At 51.9% G+C, this 14,227-nt stretch overlaps 2 protein-coding genes across 7 annotated transcripts in view; one reads left to right on the top strand and one right to left on the bottom strand.

Annotated features, from left to right (window-relative positions):
• The first annotated feature begins 1,026 nt into the window (after positions 1-1,026).
• On the top strand, positions 1,027-12,979 carry ESRP2 (epithelial splicing regulatory protein 2). Of its 5 annotated transcripts, XM_032325754.1 has the most exons (16): positions 1,030-1,339; positions 1,418-1,546; positions 3,013-3,126; positions 3,236-3,350; positions 3,613-3,711; positions 3,936-3,990; positions 4,063-4,173; positions 4,258-4,390; positions 4,477-4,519; positions 4,692-4,993; positions 5,090-5,302; positions 5,411-5,609; positions 5,756-5,942; positions 6,246-6,411; positions 6,487-6,592; positions 12,773-12,979. In XM_032325754.1, the coding sequence occupies exons 1-15, from the start codon at positions 1,142-1,144 to the stop codon at positions 6,574-6,576; spliced, it is 2,154 nt and encodes a 717-aa protein (XP_032181645.1). In that variant the 5' UTR covers positions 1,030-1,141; the 3' UTR covers positions 6,577-6,592; positions 12,773-12,979. The 5 variants fall into 5 exon arrangements, with proteins under 5 accessions (XP_032181648.1, XP_032181647.1, XP_032181645.1 ...); XM_032325756.1 differs by lacking the exon at positions 12,773-12,979 and having other exon boundaries at positions 1,029-1,339; positions 6,491-10,919; XM_032325755.1 differs by lacking the exon at positions 12,773-12,979 and having other exon boundaries at positions 4,066-4,173; positions 6,487-10,919.
• NFATC3 (nuclear factor of activated T cells 3) overlaps positions 8,242-14,227 on the bottom strand; it is a 135,436-nt gene continuing 129,450 nt past the window's right edge. Inside the window, exon 10 of one of the 2 annotated variants that reach the window (XM_032325750.1) lies at positions 8,242-10,472. In XM_032325750.1, coding sequence (XP_032181641.1) covers positions 10,351-10,472 — 122 coding nt within the window. In that variant the 3' untranslated portion in view covers positions 8,242-10,350. The remainder of the gene's footprint in view (positions 10,473-14,227) is intronic. The other variant, XM_032325751.1, reaches the window with a different exon arrangement.

Raw genomic sequence — 14,227 nt, 5'->3', positions numbered from 1 at the left:
GCCTCAGTTTCCGCGCGGCCTTGGCGCAAGCCCACGTCCTTTCCTCCCGCCATACTCTTCAGTTTCTCAATCATATAAACGGGGAGCACTTAGCGAAGTGCAGGGCGGCCTGGAAATGCGCCGTAAAGGAGCCCCACCAAGCACGACGGGGCGGAAGGGTGGTGGAGGTCCTCCACGCGGGGCTGCCCTTACTGGGTTGCTGGTCTCCGATGGAGAAGAGATGGAGGATCTGCAGCCTGCACGCGCACAGTACACCTTCGCCGCTAGCCCCCCACCCGCCAGCGCGCTCACATCTCCAGAGGTCAGGAGGGGAGGGCGACGAAAACAGGCAGCAGTCTCCACGTGGGGTAACCCTGAACATTAGGCTCATCCCCGTCTGGGGTGGCGCTCTCCCTGCTTCCCCAGCACCGAGGCCTGCACACCACCTAGTGTTCGGCACCGCGGGCAGGTCTTACTACGTGTGTGGACGAGCCCTGCCCCGTGACCTCTACTCCCCCGTTCCCATGGCTCTAAGAACCTCTGCTGATCCCCGACCCTCCCCCTAATCCACTTGGCCTCTGGTGACCACCCCCGCACAGGCCTCTGGGTGATATCCCGTAATTCACCTCCCTCTTAGGTGACTTCTGTCACCCTCCCGACCGGCCGTCATGACCCCCTCACAGCCCCTATACTGTCTCCTGGTGATTTTCACAAATCCCGTGTGACCCCTGTTTTTGCACTGTTCTTGGCGCAGGCCTCATGGTGGGAAGGGACAGAGTAGAACGATACCGAGTCAGGCGAAGCCCTTTGACGGAATGGGAGGCCGGCCCGTGAGCGCGTACCCAGGCCGGGCGTCTGAGCGCGCGCGCGCTGGGCTAGGTTCTAGCAGCCTTAGCCCTCTGTTCCCCCGGCTGCCCTCGGTCACGTGGCCCGCGGGATCTACAGGTAACTCGCCCGGAGAGGGCGGGGGCCAGTAGCCGCCCCGCCCCACGGGGCGCCGCGGGCGGGTCTCAGCAGCGCCCACTGCGCCAGCCGGGCCGCAGGTGCCGCCCCCGACACACGGTGTCCCGCCCAAGCTGATTCGTGTCTGCCGTCGGCCGGTGCGTGCGTGCGCCTCGTCGGTCCGCGTGTGTCTGGCCGAGCGCCCCCTTCCTCTGCGGCCATGACTCCGCCGCCTCCCCAGCCACCGCCCCCGGGTCCGAACCCCACCTCAGACTCTGCCGCCGACCCCCGCCCCGGGCCCGGACCCCTGGTCGTACTGTTCGGAGCCACGGCCGGTGCGCTGGGGCCGGACCTGGGTTCCGATGAGACCGACTTGATCCTCTTAGTCTGGCAAGTGGTGGAGCCGCGGAGCCGTCAGGTACGGTGAGAAGGGGTTGGTGGGGTCCCCAGGATCCGAGGGGAACAGTGGCTGATAGGTTTCCCCCGCCGCTCGTAGGTGGGGACGTTGCACAAGTCATTGGTTCGCGCCGAAGCGGCCGCACTGAGCCCGCAGTGCCGCGAGGCGAGCGGCCTGAGCGCCGACAGCTTGGCGCGGGCCGAGCCGCTGGACAAGGTGCTGCAGCAGGTGAGTGCTGGGGCCCGGGTGAGTGGAGGCATGGCGGGGCCGCGGGGACATTTCTCAGCGGGAGAGGCGGCAGGAGGCAAGGCCTGGCGTGCTGCGACCAACTGGCCTGGGCGGTAGGACGAGTTCCTGTTGTTTAAAAGTTTCAGAGATTCCCGCGTGTGCCGGCCGTTCCTGGGGGCACCTTCCTTTTCAGCCTTTCCAGGGATTCACTCCTACTGACGCGGTGGGCTGGAAACTGCGAGACCCCTCCCAGGGCCGCCAGGGCTGTGGGGTGAGACGCCTCTGGGAACCTGCCTGGCCAGGTCTCCGAGAGCGGCATTCGGAAGGCAAAAGGGCCCAGGGGCCTGGTGTCGGCCATAGGTCACGGTCCCCGCCGCCGGCGACGTCGGCCCACCCACCCGCCTAGGAGACGCTGGAGCGGGGGAGTAGGGCGGGGTCTGCCTCCAGGCAGACGCCGCCAGGTGTAAGCTGCTCGTCTAGGCCTGTCCCGGCCGGCTGGCCAGGCGTGGGCGCTGTCCGGACCCCGCCTGAAGGCTACCTGTCTCTTGAGTGCAAAGGCCCAGGGTGCCTCCCAGTCCTGGCTGAAGTGGGAGGCGGCTCCCCTTGCTGTTTTCTTTTTCTTATCTCCTGTGTTGCACTCCTGAGCCTGATTCTTGAGTGTAATGAGTTTAAGTGCTTTACACGCACAAATTCTTTCATTTTCCAACAACGCCGGTGGTTCTTGATGAGGTACAAACACGTTGAACCTGATCCTGTTCCAGAAGGGCTCCCAGGTTAGACCCTACTTGGGGAGCGCGCTGAAGGAGAACTGGGTTGGCTCGCTCTGGGCCTGTGCCTAGTACTTCTGCTGTTCTCGAGCAAGGAGGAAGGCTGGGGGGCCGGAGGTGGGGGGGTGCTGGGCAGCTTGAGAAGTGCCACCCCCTCTGTGAGCAAACAACTCCGTGCCAGCTGGTCGATAGTGTGGGTCAAAGCTCATGCTGCCCAGGGCGTCCAGGTGTGGAGCTCTGTCCTTGGATTTTCTCTGGCCCTCGGTTGGTCAGACCTAGAGGCGGGGCTGCCATTGACCGAGAGCCAGCTAGGCCTCAGGCAGGAGGATTGGGCCTCCCCCACCAGTCTGAGGGTGGTGCCTGGTCAGGGACAGGTTTAACCTGCTTTGCCCCGCCCCTTCCCACCTGCTTGTCCCACTCCACCAGGTGTTTGCTCTGGCCCTACTCCAGACTCTCGGGAGTGTGTTTGATGGGGGCTTTGGGTGATACCTGTCTGCCCCCATTTGGCCTGGAGAAGGTGACAGTATTCTGGGGGGAGAAGAGGGACACACAGAACCAGGCCTCACACCTGTGGCCAACTCCTCCCCAGGCAGGGTAGGGCTGAACATCTAGCTGAACCTGCTTTGCAGCCTGTGCCCTCCCTCCTGCCCGCCTAGCTATGAGCATGTGTCTGTCTCTCTCCCCACTCCCTCTCCCCAGTTCTCACAGCTGGTGAGCGGGGATGTGGCTCTGCTAGGTGGGGGCCCCTACATGCTATGCACTGATGGGCAGCAGCTGCTGAGACAGGTCCTGCATCCCGAGGCCTCCAGGAAGGTATGCCACTGAGGGCACAGCAGGGGGTAGGGTTCCCAGGACCCCTGTCATGGGGTTGGGCAGGGCCACTCAGTTCCCCCCACTCATGCCCCCTCCCATGTGCCTCCAGAACCTGGTGCTCCCCGACACCTTCTTCTCCTTCTACGACCTCCGCAGAGAGTTCCATGTGCAGCACCCAAGCACCTGTCCTGCCAGGGAGCTCACCGTGGCCACCATGGCACAGGGTACCTGCGACCCGGAAGGGTTAGGTTGGGGGGAAGCTGTGTTTGAGTATGTGCATCCTGAAGGGTTACACACACGAGTTTACATTATCTGTAAAGTCCTTGACGAGACATGCCTTCGTGTGGGTGCTGGGGTACGTCTGAAATAGGGACATATGTCTGCATGTGTCTGGGATGGGGACTTGTAAGGGCATATATGAGCCGGATCAGAACAAATGTTTGCCTCTCTGTTGGGATTTCCTTATTGTTATTTCTCTGCTCATAGACTTGGGGCTGGAGACAGATGCCACAGAGGATGACTTTGGGGTCTGGGAAGTGAAGACAATGGTAGCTGTCATCCTCCACCTGCTCGAAGAGCCCAGTGGTAAGGTTTCCCTCACCACCTGTCACCTGCTCTCAGGACTAGGTGCTTGTCTGCGTCTTACTTCCTCAAAGTCCCCTTCCCCACTTGTTACCTTCTTTGAGAGACCATAGGTGGAAGCTCCTTTGTCACCTTCTTATCCCCCTCAACTGTCCTCTCTTTGCAGAGCTTGGTGGGGAGACCCCCCTCCACCAGACCCTGCTGACCCCCATGCCATCTCCTCTCAGGTCAATTGTTTTCGAAGGCCGAGGTGGTAAAGCAGAAATATGAGACAGGCCCTTGGTGAGTGTGAGGGTGGGGCTGAGGTCCGGGGGCCAAGAGCTGCGGGGCTCTGACTCTGGCCTGCCCCCGCAGCAGCAAGGCCGATGTGGTGGACAGTGAGACCGTGGTTCGGGCCCGTGGGTTGCCCTGGCAGTCGTCAGACCAGGATGTGGCTCGGTTCTTCAAAGGACTCAACATTGCCAGGTGGGTCTGGCAGGGCGGGTGGGCCCTGGAGGGCGGGCGGGCCTGCCCTTGAGGCACTAACAAAGCACTGCACTGGCTCTGTAGGGGTGGTGTCGCACTCTGCCTCAACGCCCAGGGCCGCAGAAATGGCGAGGCCCTCATCCGCTTTGTGGACAGCGAGCAGCGGGACCTAGCGCTGCAGAGACACAAGCACCACATGGGCGTCCGCTATATCGAGGTGGGGCTTTGGGCTGGGAGTAAAGCAGGGCGGAGCTGAGGCCCACCAGGCTGCAGACCCATGGGCTGTCCCCACTGTCCCCACAGGTATACAAAGCAACAGGAGAGGAGTTTGTGAAGATCGCGGGGGGTGAGTATGCTCCCGGCAGCACCTCACTCTGCTGGTTCTCCGTCCGTGTCCCACTTGCCCACCACCGCCCCCCTCCCCACCTTCCTGTCCCCTTCCCAGCATGCCACGTGAAGGCGGGTATCTGGGAGGGCACAGATGAAGTCAGTAGGTGACTCCCCTGCCTCTCACCAAGGCACATCACTAGAGGTGGCTCGTTTCCTGTCGCGGGAAGACCAGGTGATACTGCGGCTGCGGGGACTGCCCTTCTCGGCTGGGCCGGAGGACGTGCTGGGCTTTCTGGGGCCCGAGTGCCCGGTGACTGGGGGTGCTGACGGGCTGCTGTTTGTGCGCCACCCTGACGGCCGGCCCACCGGTGATGCCTTTGCCCTCTTCGCCTGTGAGGAGCTGGCGCAGGCTGCGTTGCGCAGGCACAAGGGCATACTGGGTAAGCGATACATCGAACTCTTCCGGAGCACGGCGGCTGAGGTGCAACAGGTGAGCGCCCAGGGCTCCCCCTCCTCCCGTGTGCGTCTCCTCCAGGGTCCCCTGTCCCACCTGGCTTGACGGGCCCATGGCTGCCTTCCTTGCCAGGTCCTGAACCGCTATGCATCCAGCCCACTCCTTCCCACACTCACCGCTCCCCTGCTCCCCATCCCCTTCCCACTGGCAGCGGGGACTGGGAGAGATTGTGTACGCCTTCGAGGCCTGCCCTATACAGCCACCATTGAAGACATCCTGAGCTTTCTGGGGGAGGCAGCTGCTGACATCCGGCCCCACGGGGTGCACATGGTACTCAACCAGCAGGTGAGGCTTTTGCCAGCAGGGCGACCGACACGGTCAGAGAGGGCTGTGTGGTTGGGAGCGAGGCATTCTTGCCAGGACAGGTTGTTTATGAGACGACCCTGTGCACAGGGTCGGCCCTCAGGCGACGCTTTCATCCAGATGACATCAGCAGAGCGGGCCCTAGCTGCTGCCCAGCGTTGCCATAAGAAAATGATGAAGGAACGCTATGTGGAAGTGGTCCCCTGCTCCACGGAGGAGATGAGCCGTGTGCTAATGGGGGGCACCTTGAGCCGCAGTGGCATGTCCCCTCCACCCTGCAAGCTGCCCTGTGAGTGTTACAGGGGCTGGGGAAGGAGGCATGTGGGGGCCAAGCTGTTGTAAGCCTCTCTTTCTGCAGTGGGGACTCTCTTCTGGCTGCCTCACCCAGGGCAGTGCTGGGCTCCCTGCAGATGCACTCTCTGCTTCTGCCTCCAGGCCTCTCACCACCTACCTACGCCACCTTCCAGGCCACCCCAACACTCATCCCGGCTGAGACGGCAGCCTTGTATCCCTCTTCAGCACTGCTCCCGGCTGCCAGGGTGCCTGCTGCCCCTACCCCTGTTGCCTACTACCCAGGGCCAGCCACTCAACTTTACATGAACTACACAGCTTACTACCCCAGGTACCGGCTGCTGAGAGAATTCCACAGTCTTGCCCCCATTCTGGTGTGCGGGAGGGTCATGATCCCCTTCCTGGGCCACGTAATCCAAGGTCCGTCAGAGCTGGGACTTAATCAAAGATGGACAAGGAAGTGACAGGTATGGTCTGGAGAATACCGTCTACAAATGAGAATGGAAGACTCTGGAGACAGAAGTTTTAGGGAGGAGGAACTGAACTAAACACAGGCAGAGACGGGAAGAGGGAGGGAGGCAGGTCTAGGCCACAGATGGGACTACACTCTTAAATTCTGCCTCTTCCATCCTAGCCCCCCAGTGTCCCCGACCACTGTGGGCTACCTCGCCACACCCCCCACTGCCCTGGCCTCTGCTTCCACCTCAGTGTTGTCCCAGCCAGGAGCCCTGGTCCGTATGCAGGGTGTCCCATATACAGCTGGTATGAAGGATCTACTCAGCGTTTTCCAGGCCTATCAGGTGAGGTGTGGCTGGAGGGCTTGGGAACTGGCTGAACCTATAGCTCCCTCTCCTAAATCTCTTTCTCTTCCGCAGTTAGCCCCTGATGACTACACCAGTTTGATGCCTGTTGGTGACCCGCCCCGAACTGTGCTACAGGCCCCCAAAGAGTGGGTGTGTTTGTAGGTGAGGGAGCCAGGAGGTAAGAGCTGGCTAACGTCTGTCATGTCTCTCTTGGCATCGAGAGAACCAGTACCCTCACCCAGGTGGCTCCTTCCTGGGCTTGTCAAAGCTCTCAGCACCTAGAATGAGCTCAAGCCCCAGCTCCATCTCCCACTTGTTGCTCTGCCTGTTCACCCTAAAGATGATGGCTGGACCCTATATGCAGGGCTGGGGGTGGAATGGTGTTACCCTGCTCCCAGTGGCCTGATCTGGGCTCCCAGTGGCCTGATCTGGGCCTCCTGAATAGCACCATGAGATTCTTTGGTCTGTTTGGCCATGGTCCGTACCCAGATTCTGTGGGGCTGATGTCCACAGCAGGCATGCTTGCTTTTTAAAAATGTAAGCCCTGGTGCCTTCAATGTATGACTCCTGGGAGCTTCTGAGTAAAGATCCCAATATTGTGCTTTCCCTTTCCCTTCTGGTAGGGGGCAGGGAGGCAGAGAATGCTGCCCCAGCCCCTGGAATACTTGACCCTTAGTGGCCACATTGTGCCATGGGTCCAAGGACGCTAGCTCTCCTCCAACTTGGCATAAGGACTATGAGTGGCAAAATCACAGACTGTTTTGACCGACTGTACTGCAGTATCCCCAGAGGACACTAGGGGGCAGGAGGCCTTCACACAAAAACTCGGGCCTGACTTTTAAAGGGGACTTACTGCCTACTTTTCACGCACACCTTGGGCAGGCCAGTTGTCCTGAACTCAGTAGACATCGTGGAAGGAATGTCCTTTGCACCCATTAGAGGGTACAGAACTGAAGCTTCGGAAGGAATTTGGAACTCTACTCACTCCTCCGTAAAATAAACAACGGTTCCTAACCAAGTGGACTTTTAAAAGCCAAAGTGCCTTTAGCTGCTTTGGACTCCCGAGTGTGGGGCTCCACACCTGCCCCAGGGAGAGGAAAACTCAGGCAGATTTCAAGGACAGTGTTAACCTGTCACCGCTTATTATTTCAGCCCTGTAAGTGAGGAACCTGAATTGCTGGCTCTTCCCTTTGTTACTTGTGTAAGGAGCACTGTACTCCTATAAAAGGTTTTAAAGTACAAAATGTGTAAGAAAACACAATCCCAAGTGCTGTAAACATAACAGAGAACCAATTCCTTAACTGTACGTCGCTCATTTTATAAAATACAAGGTTTCAACAGGGCTTCAAGGCCAGGGTCGCTGGGGTGACACAAAACTCGGTTTGGGCTCAGGTTGTGATCTCGGGGGTCTCCCTCTCCTGCCAAAATAAATAAATCTTTAGGAAAACAATCCCGCCATTCAAGGGCTTCATGGCCAGATCCTAGCAGAGCTCCAGTGGTAGTAGTTCGCCCTGGGCAGCAACACCACACGGGAAACCGAAGACAGGACATCTGGTCCCTTTCAAGGTGTCTTCAGCCATGTCCCTTACTATCTAGCAAGTAGAAGGCTGCTTATGCCCTTCCTCAACCCAAGAGGTAGCACAGGTTGGAAGGGGCAGGGGTAGATGCTGAGACATGCTCAGTTGCTCAGTGTTGCTACTAGAAGTCAGTTTGCACAGTCCAACTGTGTACAGAAGTTTAGTCTTTACCTGTAAAGCCAAAAAATACTCATTCTTAAGCCAAAGACTTAACAAAATGATACAAGACTGCTTATATAGTATACAAAGCTCTTTTAAAATTCAACTTTTATTTTAAATAGGAAAGCATTTCTAGTGCTACAGGCATCAAGGTATTTAAAAGGCATCAGAATTTGGTGCATAGCAACTCTGGATCATAGAGGCTTTTATTCCTGAGGGCAGCAGAGCAACCCCCAGAGGGTCCTGCAAGGGAAACTCTTGCAGTAACCCCATGTGAGACAGCTACCCCAGGGGCAAGAGGGTGGAGGCAAGTCCGGCCAGCTGTCTGGAACTTCTTTTCAGGGGCTGCCTCTTAAAACCCCTCCAAAGGAAGCTGTGGGCTGCCAACTACAGGCCCTGAAGCAAATCGCACTGTCCACATTCTGACATAAAACTTTTAAAGAAAAATGGGAAAACACCCAGCTCCAGGAGGGACCAGAGTGATTTGCTGAAGGACAGACATTTTTCTCTAACTAGGTTTAGGGGAAAACTAAATCATAGTTTGAAGGGGGAAAAAAAAAACATACTTCTTTATCCTGCAGGAGGCCAACGGCTCCTACCTGGCTGACTAGAGGAGGTGGGCAATGAGCCGGCTCCCCCTGCGGAGGCCTTACTTGGCCTCAATGGAGAGTCCTGGCATCTAGGACTCCTAATTCCCTGGAGTAAAAAGCCCCTGACCAGCTCAGCACACTGTCACACATACAGGCACTCAAAAAAAAAAAAAATTTTTTTTCCTTCCTGAAAAAATGAAATTATATGATTTTGTTGGAAAACATACTGCAAACTTCAGGTGCTTTGAAATGGGCCCAGCCTTGGAATAGGTACTAATCCCATTAAAGGGAGGAGGAGGAAGGGCAGGGTTTGGAAAAAGCACCCAACTTGGGCACCTCCTTTGGTAGACAGCAAGCTGGAGGTTTTTGCTGGCCCCTGCCCTGGGCACCAGCCTCACCAGCAGCAGCACCGGGGCATCTTTGGTGTGGAGGGTCAGGTCTATGATGCTACCTCATGTCTGGGTTTGCGTCGAAGCCTTTTGGGGAAAAGGCTGGTTTTTTTAGGCCATGTAGATGGGAGGAGGGTAGGCCAGAATCATTTTCGGCTGTAAACAGAACGAGGGATAAGCATTCCATTCCACTGCGAATCTTAGAAGCTTCCCTTCTGGAGTCCTGCATTTTCTCTGCTCCTCTTCTGACGCATAGTTCATTTGTGCTTAGCTTATGACACAGCCTGGCCTCTGGAGAGGAGTTAGAACCGGCAAATTGGCCTAAACCATCATGAGGCTGTGGCTTCAAAGGTTATAGAGCAGCCAAATGCAGATACTCCCAGTTAGAAAAGGTCTGGGACAGAGGACACACAAGGGAAAAGCACTCCACAGCCTACTTGTTTGCAGGATGGCAGGATATTAAAGCTAGGAAGCTAAAAAGCCCACCTTTCAAAGTCACCTTACATGGAGCTATCTTATCCAAGGCCCTGAGGGAAAAAAAGCAATTTCAACATGGCGTCAGTATGGAGAGATTGCAGGAAGATTACCTAAAACGTTACAAAAAGGCTATGCTCTGGAATGTCGTTTTATATTCCAACACGTCAATGATTGGAATGGTCTCTTCTCTAACAGTTTACTTTTATAAAGAGGTATGAGCTACACTTGGCTTTATTTCCTATAAATCTATGAAAGGCTTTAGGACATGCTGAGTTTTTGAGGCATAGGTGTGGGCTTAGGAGAATTTTTTTTTTCTTTGTTTGCCTCTGGAAGGTTTTATCAAAAGTTCCTACTTTAAAAATATCATCAAGGCTAAAGAGTCCTTCAAATGACCATAAAGGAGTAAAATCACCAATCATAGCTAAGCAACCAGGTCACTTGCAAAAGCAGCATCTCTGAAATGGAGAGCCTGCTGCATTCACACTCAAAGCACCCATCATATAAAAGTATCCTATTTAAATATAAAAAGCAAAGCTTATTTCCCCAAAGCTCAGTCTATGCTGCTCCTGTTCTTTTACAAAATCTACCCAAGGCCTGAGGTGGAGGAATGCTGCTTTCCCCACATATCGTGACCCCAACTCCCGGTGCCAGTCCTGATGGCCACAGAGTTGGAAACCCAAGGTCCAAGGAGAGAAACATGCTGAGAAGTACGTGGTGGTGGACACAAGGCTGCAGTGAACTCTGTCAGAGGCCTTCGGATCTTCCTATATCCAGGGAATCAGGGCCTGGAAGGGGAGCCTGCCTGCTCACCCCTGTTCCTTGGGAAACAGAAATCTGAGACATGTCTCTCCCAATTATCTCGTTCACTGAAAAACAAGAAAAAGAATGATTAGTGACCTTTGTGTGACTGACCATATGATGCTGAATGGCGAGTTCCATTTCAAAGATGTTTTTTTCCCTTTCCAGTGTTCTGTAAAGGCAAATGCACTGCTTAAAGCCTGGTCCTAAACTGAATGGAGACCTTATTGCAGACCTCTATTTTCCCTTTCAGTTCAGTTTGGGATGGGAAGGGAGATGGTTCAGAGAACAGGAAACATTCCTACCCTGTATAAGCTTCTGCTCTAGAGCAGAAGACAGGATACATCTGACATGAGTTCATATTAATCTCACTTTTCCTGAATTTGCATGCCTTTACAGGGGTTTTTCCCCTTCTGATTCCTGTGGTGTACTTTGTATGTAAAGTGAATGCAAATAAATGTTTTGGTGAGAATAAAGGAAAATTTACTAAATAAAGCAGTTACTTTGTTACCTTATGCTAATACAAAGTATTCATTATGTTGGGGGCAAACTTTTGGAAAAGACTCTTGATTTTTTTTATGGTTTCTATGATAAGTCAAGCACTTCAAGGAACATAGTGCTCTGTGAAGCACAATACAAAAAACTTCAATCTTAAGGAGCCAGTATAGAAAATAATATACCGGGGGCACCTGGGTGGCTCAGTCGGTTAAGTGTCTGACTTCAGCTCAGGTGATGATCTCAGGGGTCAGGGAGGAGCCTGCTTCTCCCTCTCCTCCCTGCTTGTGCTCTCGGTCTCTATCTTTGTCTCTCTCTCAAGTAAGTACAAAAAATCTTAAAAAAAAAACTCCAAATTCCCCCAATAAGAACCCTTAGTTCTCTCGTCATGAGAATTCTCTGCTTTGAAATGAAAATTCCTTGCTTTATCAACCAAAGATTAAACTCCTGGGTGTATGCTTAAAAGAACGGAAAACATATATCCATATAAAAACTTATACTCAAATACAAGTTCACAGAAGCATTTTTCATAATAGCCCCAAAGTGGAAACAATCCAGATGTCTACCAAGTGATGAATGGATAAACAAAATGTGGGCTACCCATACCATGGAACATTATTCAGCCACAAGAAGCAATGAAGTTCTAATACATGCTACAACATGGATGAACCCTGAAAACATGCTAAGTGAGAGAAATCAGACCCAAAAGATCATACATTGTTTGATTCCATTTGTATAAAATGGCCAGAACAGACAGAAAATAGGAGGTTACCAGGAGTTATGGTGAGGGAGGAATAGGGAGTGACTACTAATGGGTATGGGAATTTTTTTTTTTTTCTTTTTGGAGTAATGAAGGTTTTCTAAAATTAGATAGTTGTGATAGCTGCACAATTCTGTGAATATACTAAAACCACTGAATGGTGTATTTTTGAGGGTGAATTTTATAGTAATGAATTATATCTCACTATAGCTGCTATAAATGAAAATAGGCCAACACCAAAAAAATTTTATACTTAGAATGTGATGTGATCATAGCAAAGGAGACACAATCACTTAAAAAAATCTTCAAGTATTAACATCTACTCTTTTTAAAGTTTAGGTAATTTTAAAAATTCTTCAAATTCATACACTGATGGCTATAAGAAGGGAACTAACATGCACTTCATAAATACTTACTGAGCATCTCTGACAGTTTACAAATGAAATTTTGTATCTTATTTCAATCTTCACAACATTTGAAGGTAACTAGGAACCCACTATTTTATAAATCAGTTAACTGAGGCTTTGGCAGTTCACTCATTTGCTTAGTAAACGGTGGAGTGAGTTTCCAAACCCATGTCAGTTCTTGGAGGCCAAGAGTAGAGAAACAGGGAAATCATTTAGACGAAGTGCAAAAACCTGGACAAATGCGATGCTTGGGGAGGGAGAGGGAGTAAGTTAAGAGTGAGGGGAGAGAGACAGGAAAGAGAGAATCTAAAAGGGACAAAAATAGAAAAGGCAGCCGTTGGCACCTATTATTTCAAGCCACATTAACAAGCAAGGAACAGTGTTTTCAGTGTGGACTCCACGTGTAAGTCTATGGCCTAGTCTCATGCTAAGACGGAGCACAGGGATGGCCCATGATCTCCGCATATGGCCTCTCACATAACTCACCACACCGAATTACTGGTAGGGCGTTATTCCCTTAAGGGCAAGGACCTTACTAATAAAGAAACAGGAATTTCTGGTGACAACAAATGGATCCTAATTCAATACAATTACTTGAAAACTACTGGGAAATAATATGTTAAAGTTCACTAGGTGATGGGGTAGGAAAGGGACCAGACAATATTATTAAGACTAATGAAGGACCATCTGATTTTTATTTTGACAGCGTCTATTTTAGACAGGTCTCCCAGCAGTGGCAACAAGCCAAATACAGAAGCGAGTACCAGCTGACAATCATCTTTTCCCAACACTTATCCCTTCCAAGGATGGTAACTTCAGAGATGTTCCAAGCTGCCATGCAACACACCTTAAATTATCTCACTGTCCAAGTTTTAAATCTATAAGGTGATTAAAATGGTGTTTATTCATTATAAAAAAAAACCCACACATGACGTATTGTTTTCCTGTATCTATGAGAAAGTCAATGCTTACATTTTCTTGAGTATGAGGGTATATAATATATTCAGCTCTATCCACCCACTTACCAAGTACACTTTTTTTTTTTTTTTTTAAGATTTTACTTATTTGAGAGAGAGAGAGAGAGAGGAGAGTAAGCGAGCACAAGCAGTGGGAGTGGCGGGCAGAGGGAGAAGCAGGCTCCCCAGTGAGCAGGGAGCCTGATGTGGAACTCGATCCCAGGACCCTGAATCATGACCTGAGTGGAAGCCAGACACTTAACTAACTGAACCACCCAGGCGTCCCCACAAAGTACTTTGATAAGAATAAATACATCATTTTCTGAGGTAATCAGGTGATGCTGTATATAGCAAAAGCCTGATTAAAGCTGTTTTCTTTCTGCTCCCTCTTATCAAAGTTCTGTTGTTCTTTTGCTTGTGATACCTAACTAACCTCACTTAGCTGAAGCAACCTGGTAGGTTCTTGACTGTTTGGGATTTTAAGACTGATAAAGCCAAGATGATTTTCCACAAAGAAGCACTCAAGCTGACAGTACTCAAATATACTTTAATACAGAATATTAATACATAATAATTAGTAGATTTAAGTTCCAGTAGGGCAGGGACCTTATCCATCTTGTTCTCCACTGAACCCTTAGTGCTCGGTACATACTATGTGCTGAATACAATCACTGAGCAAGTGAATATTTTAATATAATTTGGGGACTTGGAAAAACAAAATTATGCTCAAATAATTGCCACAGGTGAATACGGAGTATGAGTTTTAGGACAAGGAGTCAGAACTACAACAAAGTGGTCCTTTTGCTGCCCTTTAGCAGTGACTTGAGCACAGTATGGCAGAGTCTGCAGCTCTTCTCTGCCTCTCATTTCTCCCTGAGGCTGGGAGCTTTGGGCTCAGGATCCTACCTCTGGATTCCTGAAATAGCTTTCTGCTGCAACCAGCGAAAATTTGAGTGTCAACTTAAGCAAGTCAAAATTATTACTGGTAAACAAATCTATAATGTAAATTATTAGCAATATTGATAGACACAATATTTAAGTTACTTCTTTTTTTTTGGATTTTATTTATTTGACAGAGACAGAGAGCGCACAAGCAGAGAGAGCAGCAGTAAGAGGGAGAAGCAGGCTCCCTGCTGAGCAGAGACCCTGATGCAGGACTTGATCCCAGGATCCTGGGATCATGACCTGAGCCAAAGGCAGATGCT

This window comes from Mustela erminea, chromosome 19, assembly GCF_009829155.1.
Source record: "Mustela erminea isolate mMusErm1 chromosome 19, mMusErm1.Pri, whole genome shotgun sequence".
NCBI classification, from domain to species: domain Eukaryota; kingdom Metazoa; phylum Chordata; class Mammalia; order Carnivora; family Mustelidae; genus Mustela; species Mustela erminea.
The sequence above is the reverse complement of the archived record's forward strand: the minus strand, read 5'-3'. Positions and strand labels throughout refer to the sequence as shown.

Coding starts and splice junctions, on each gene's coding strand:
- ESRP2 (XM_032325754.1), top strand. CDS start 1,142: ATGACTCCGCCGCCTCCCCAGCCACCGCCCCCGGGTCCGAACCCCACC. Junction 3,127..3,235: donor ATCCCGAGGCCTCCAGGAAG/GTATGCCACTGA, acceptor ATGTGCCTCCAG/AACCTGGTGCTCCCCGACAC. Junction 5,943..6,245: donor TACACAGCTTACTACCCCAG/GTACCGGCTGCT, acceptor CTTCCATCCTAG/CCCCCCAGTGTCCCCGACCA.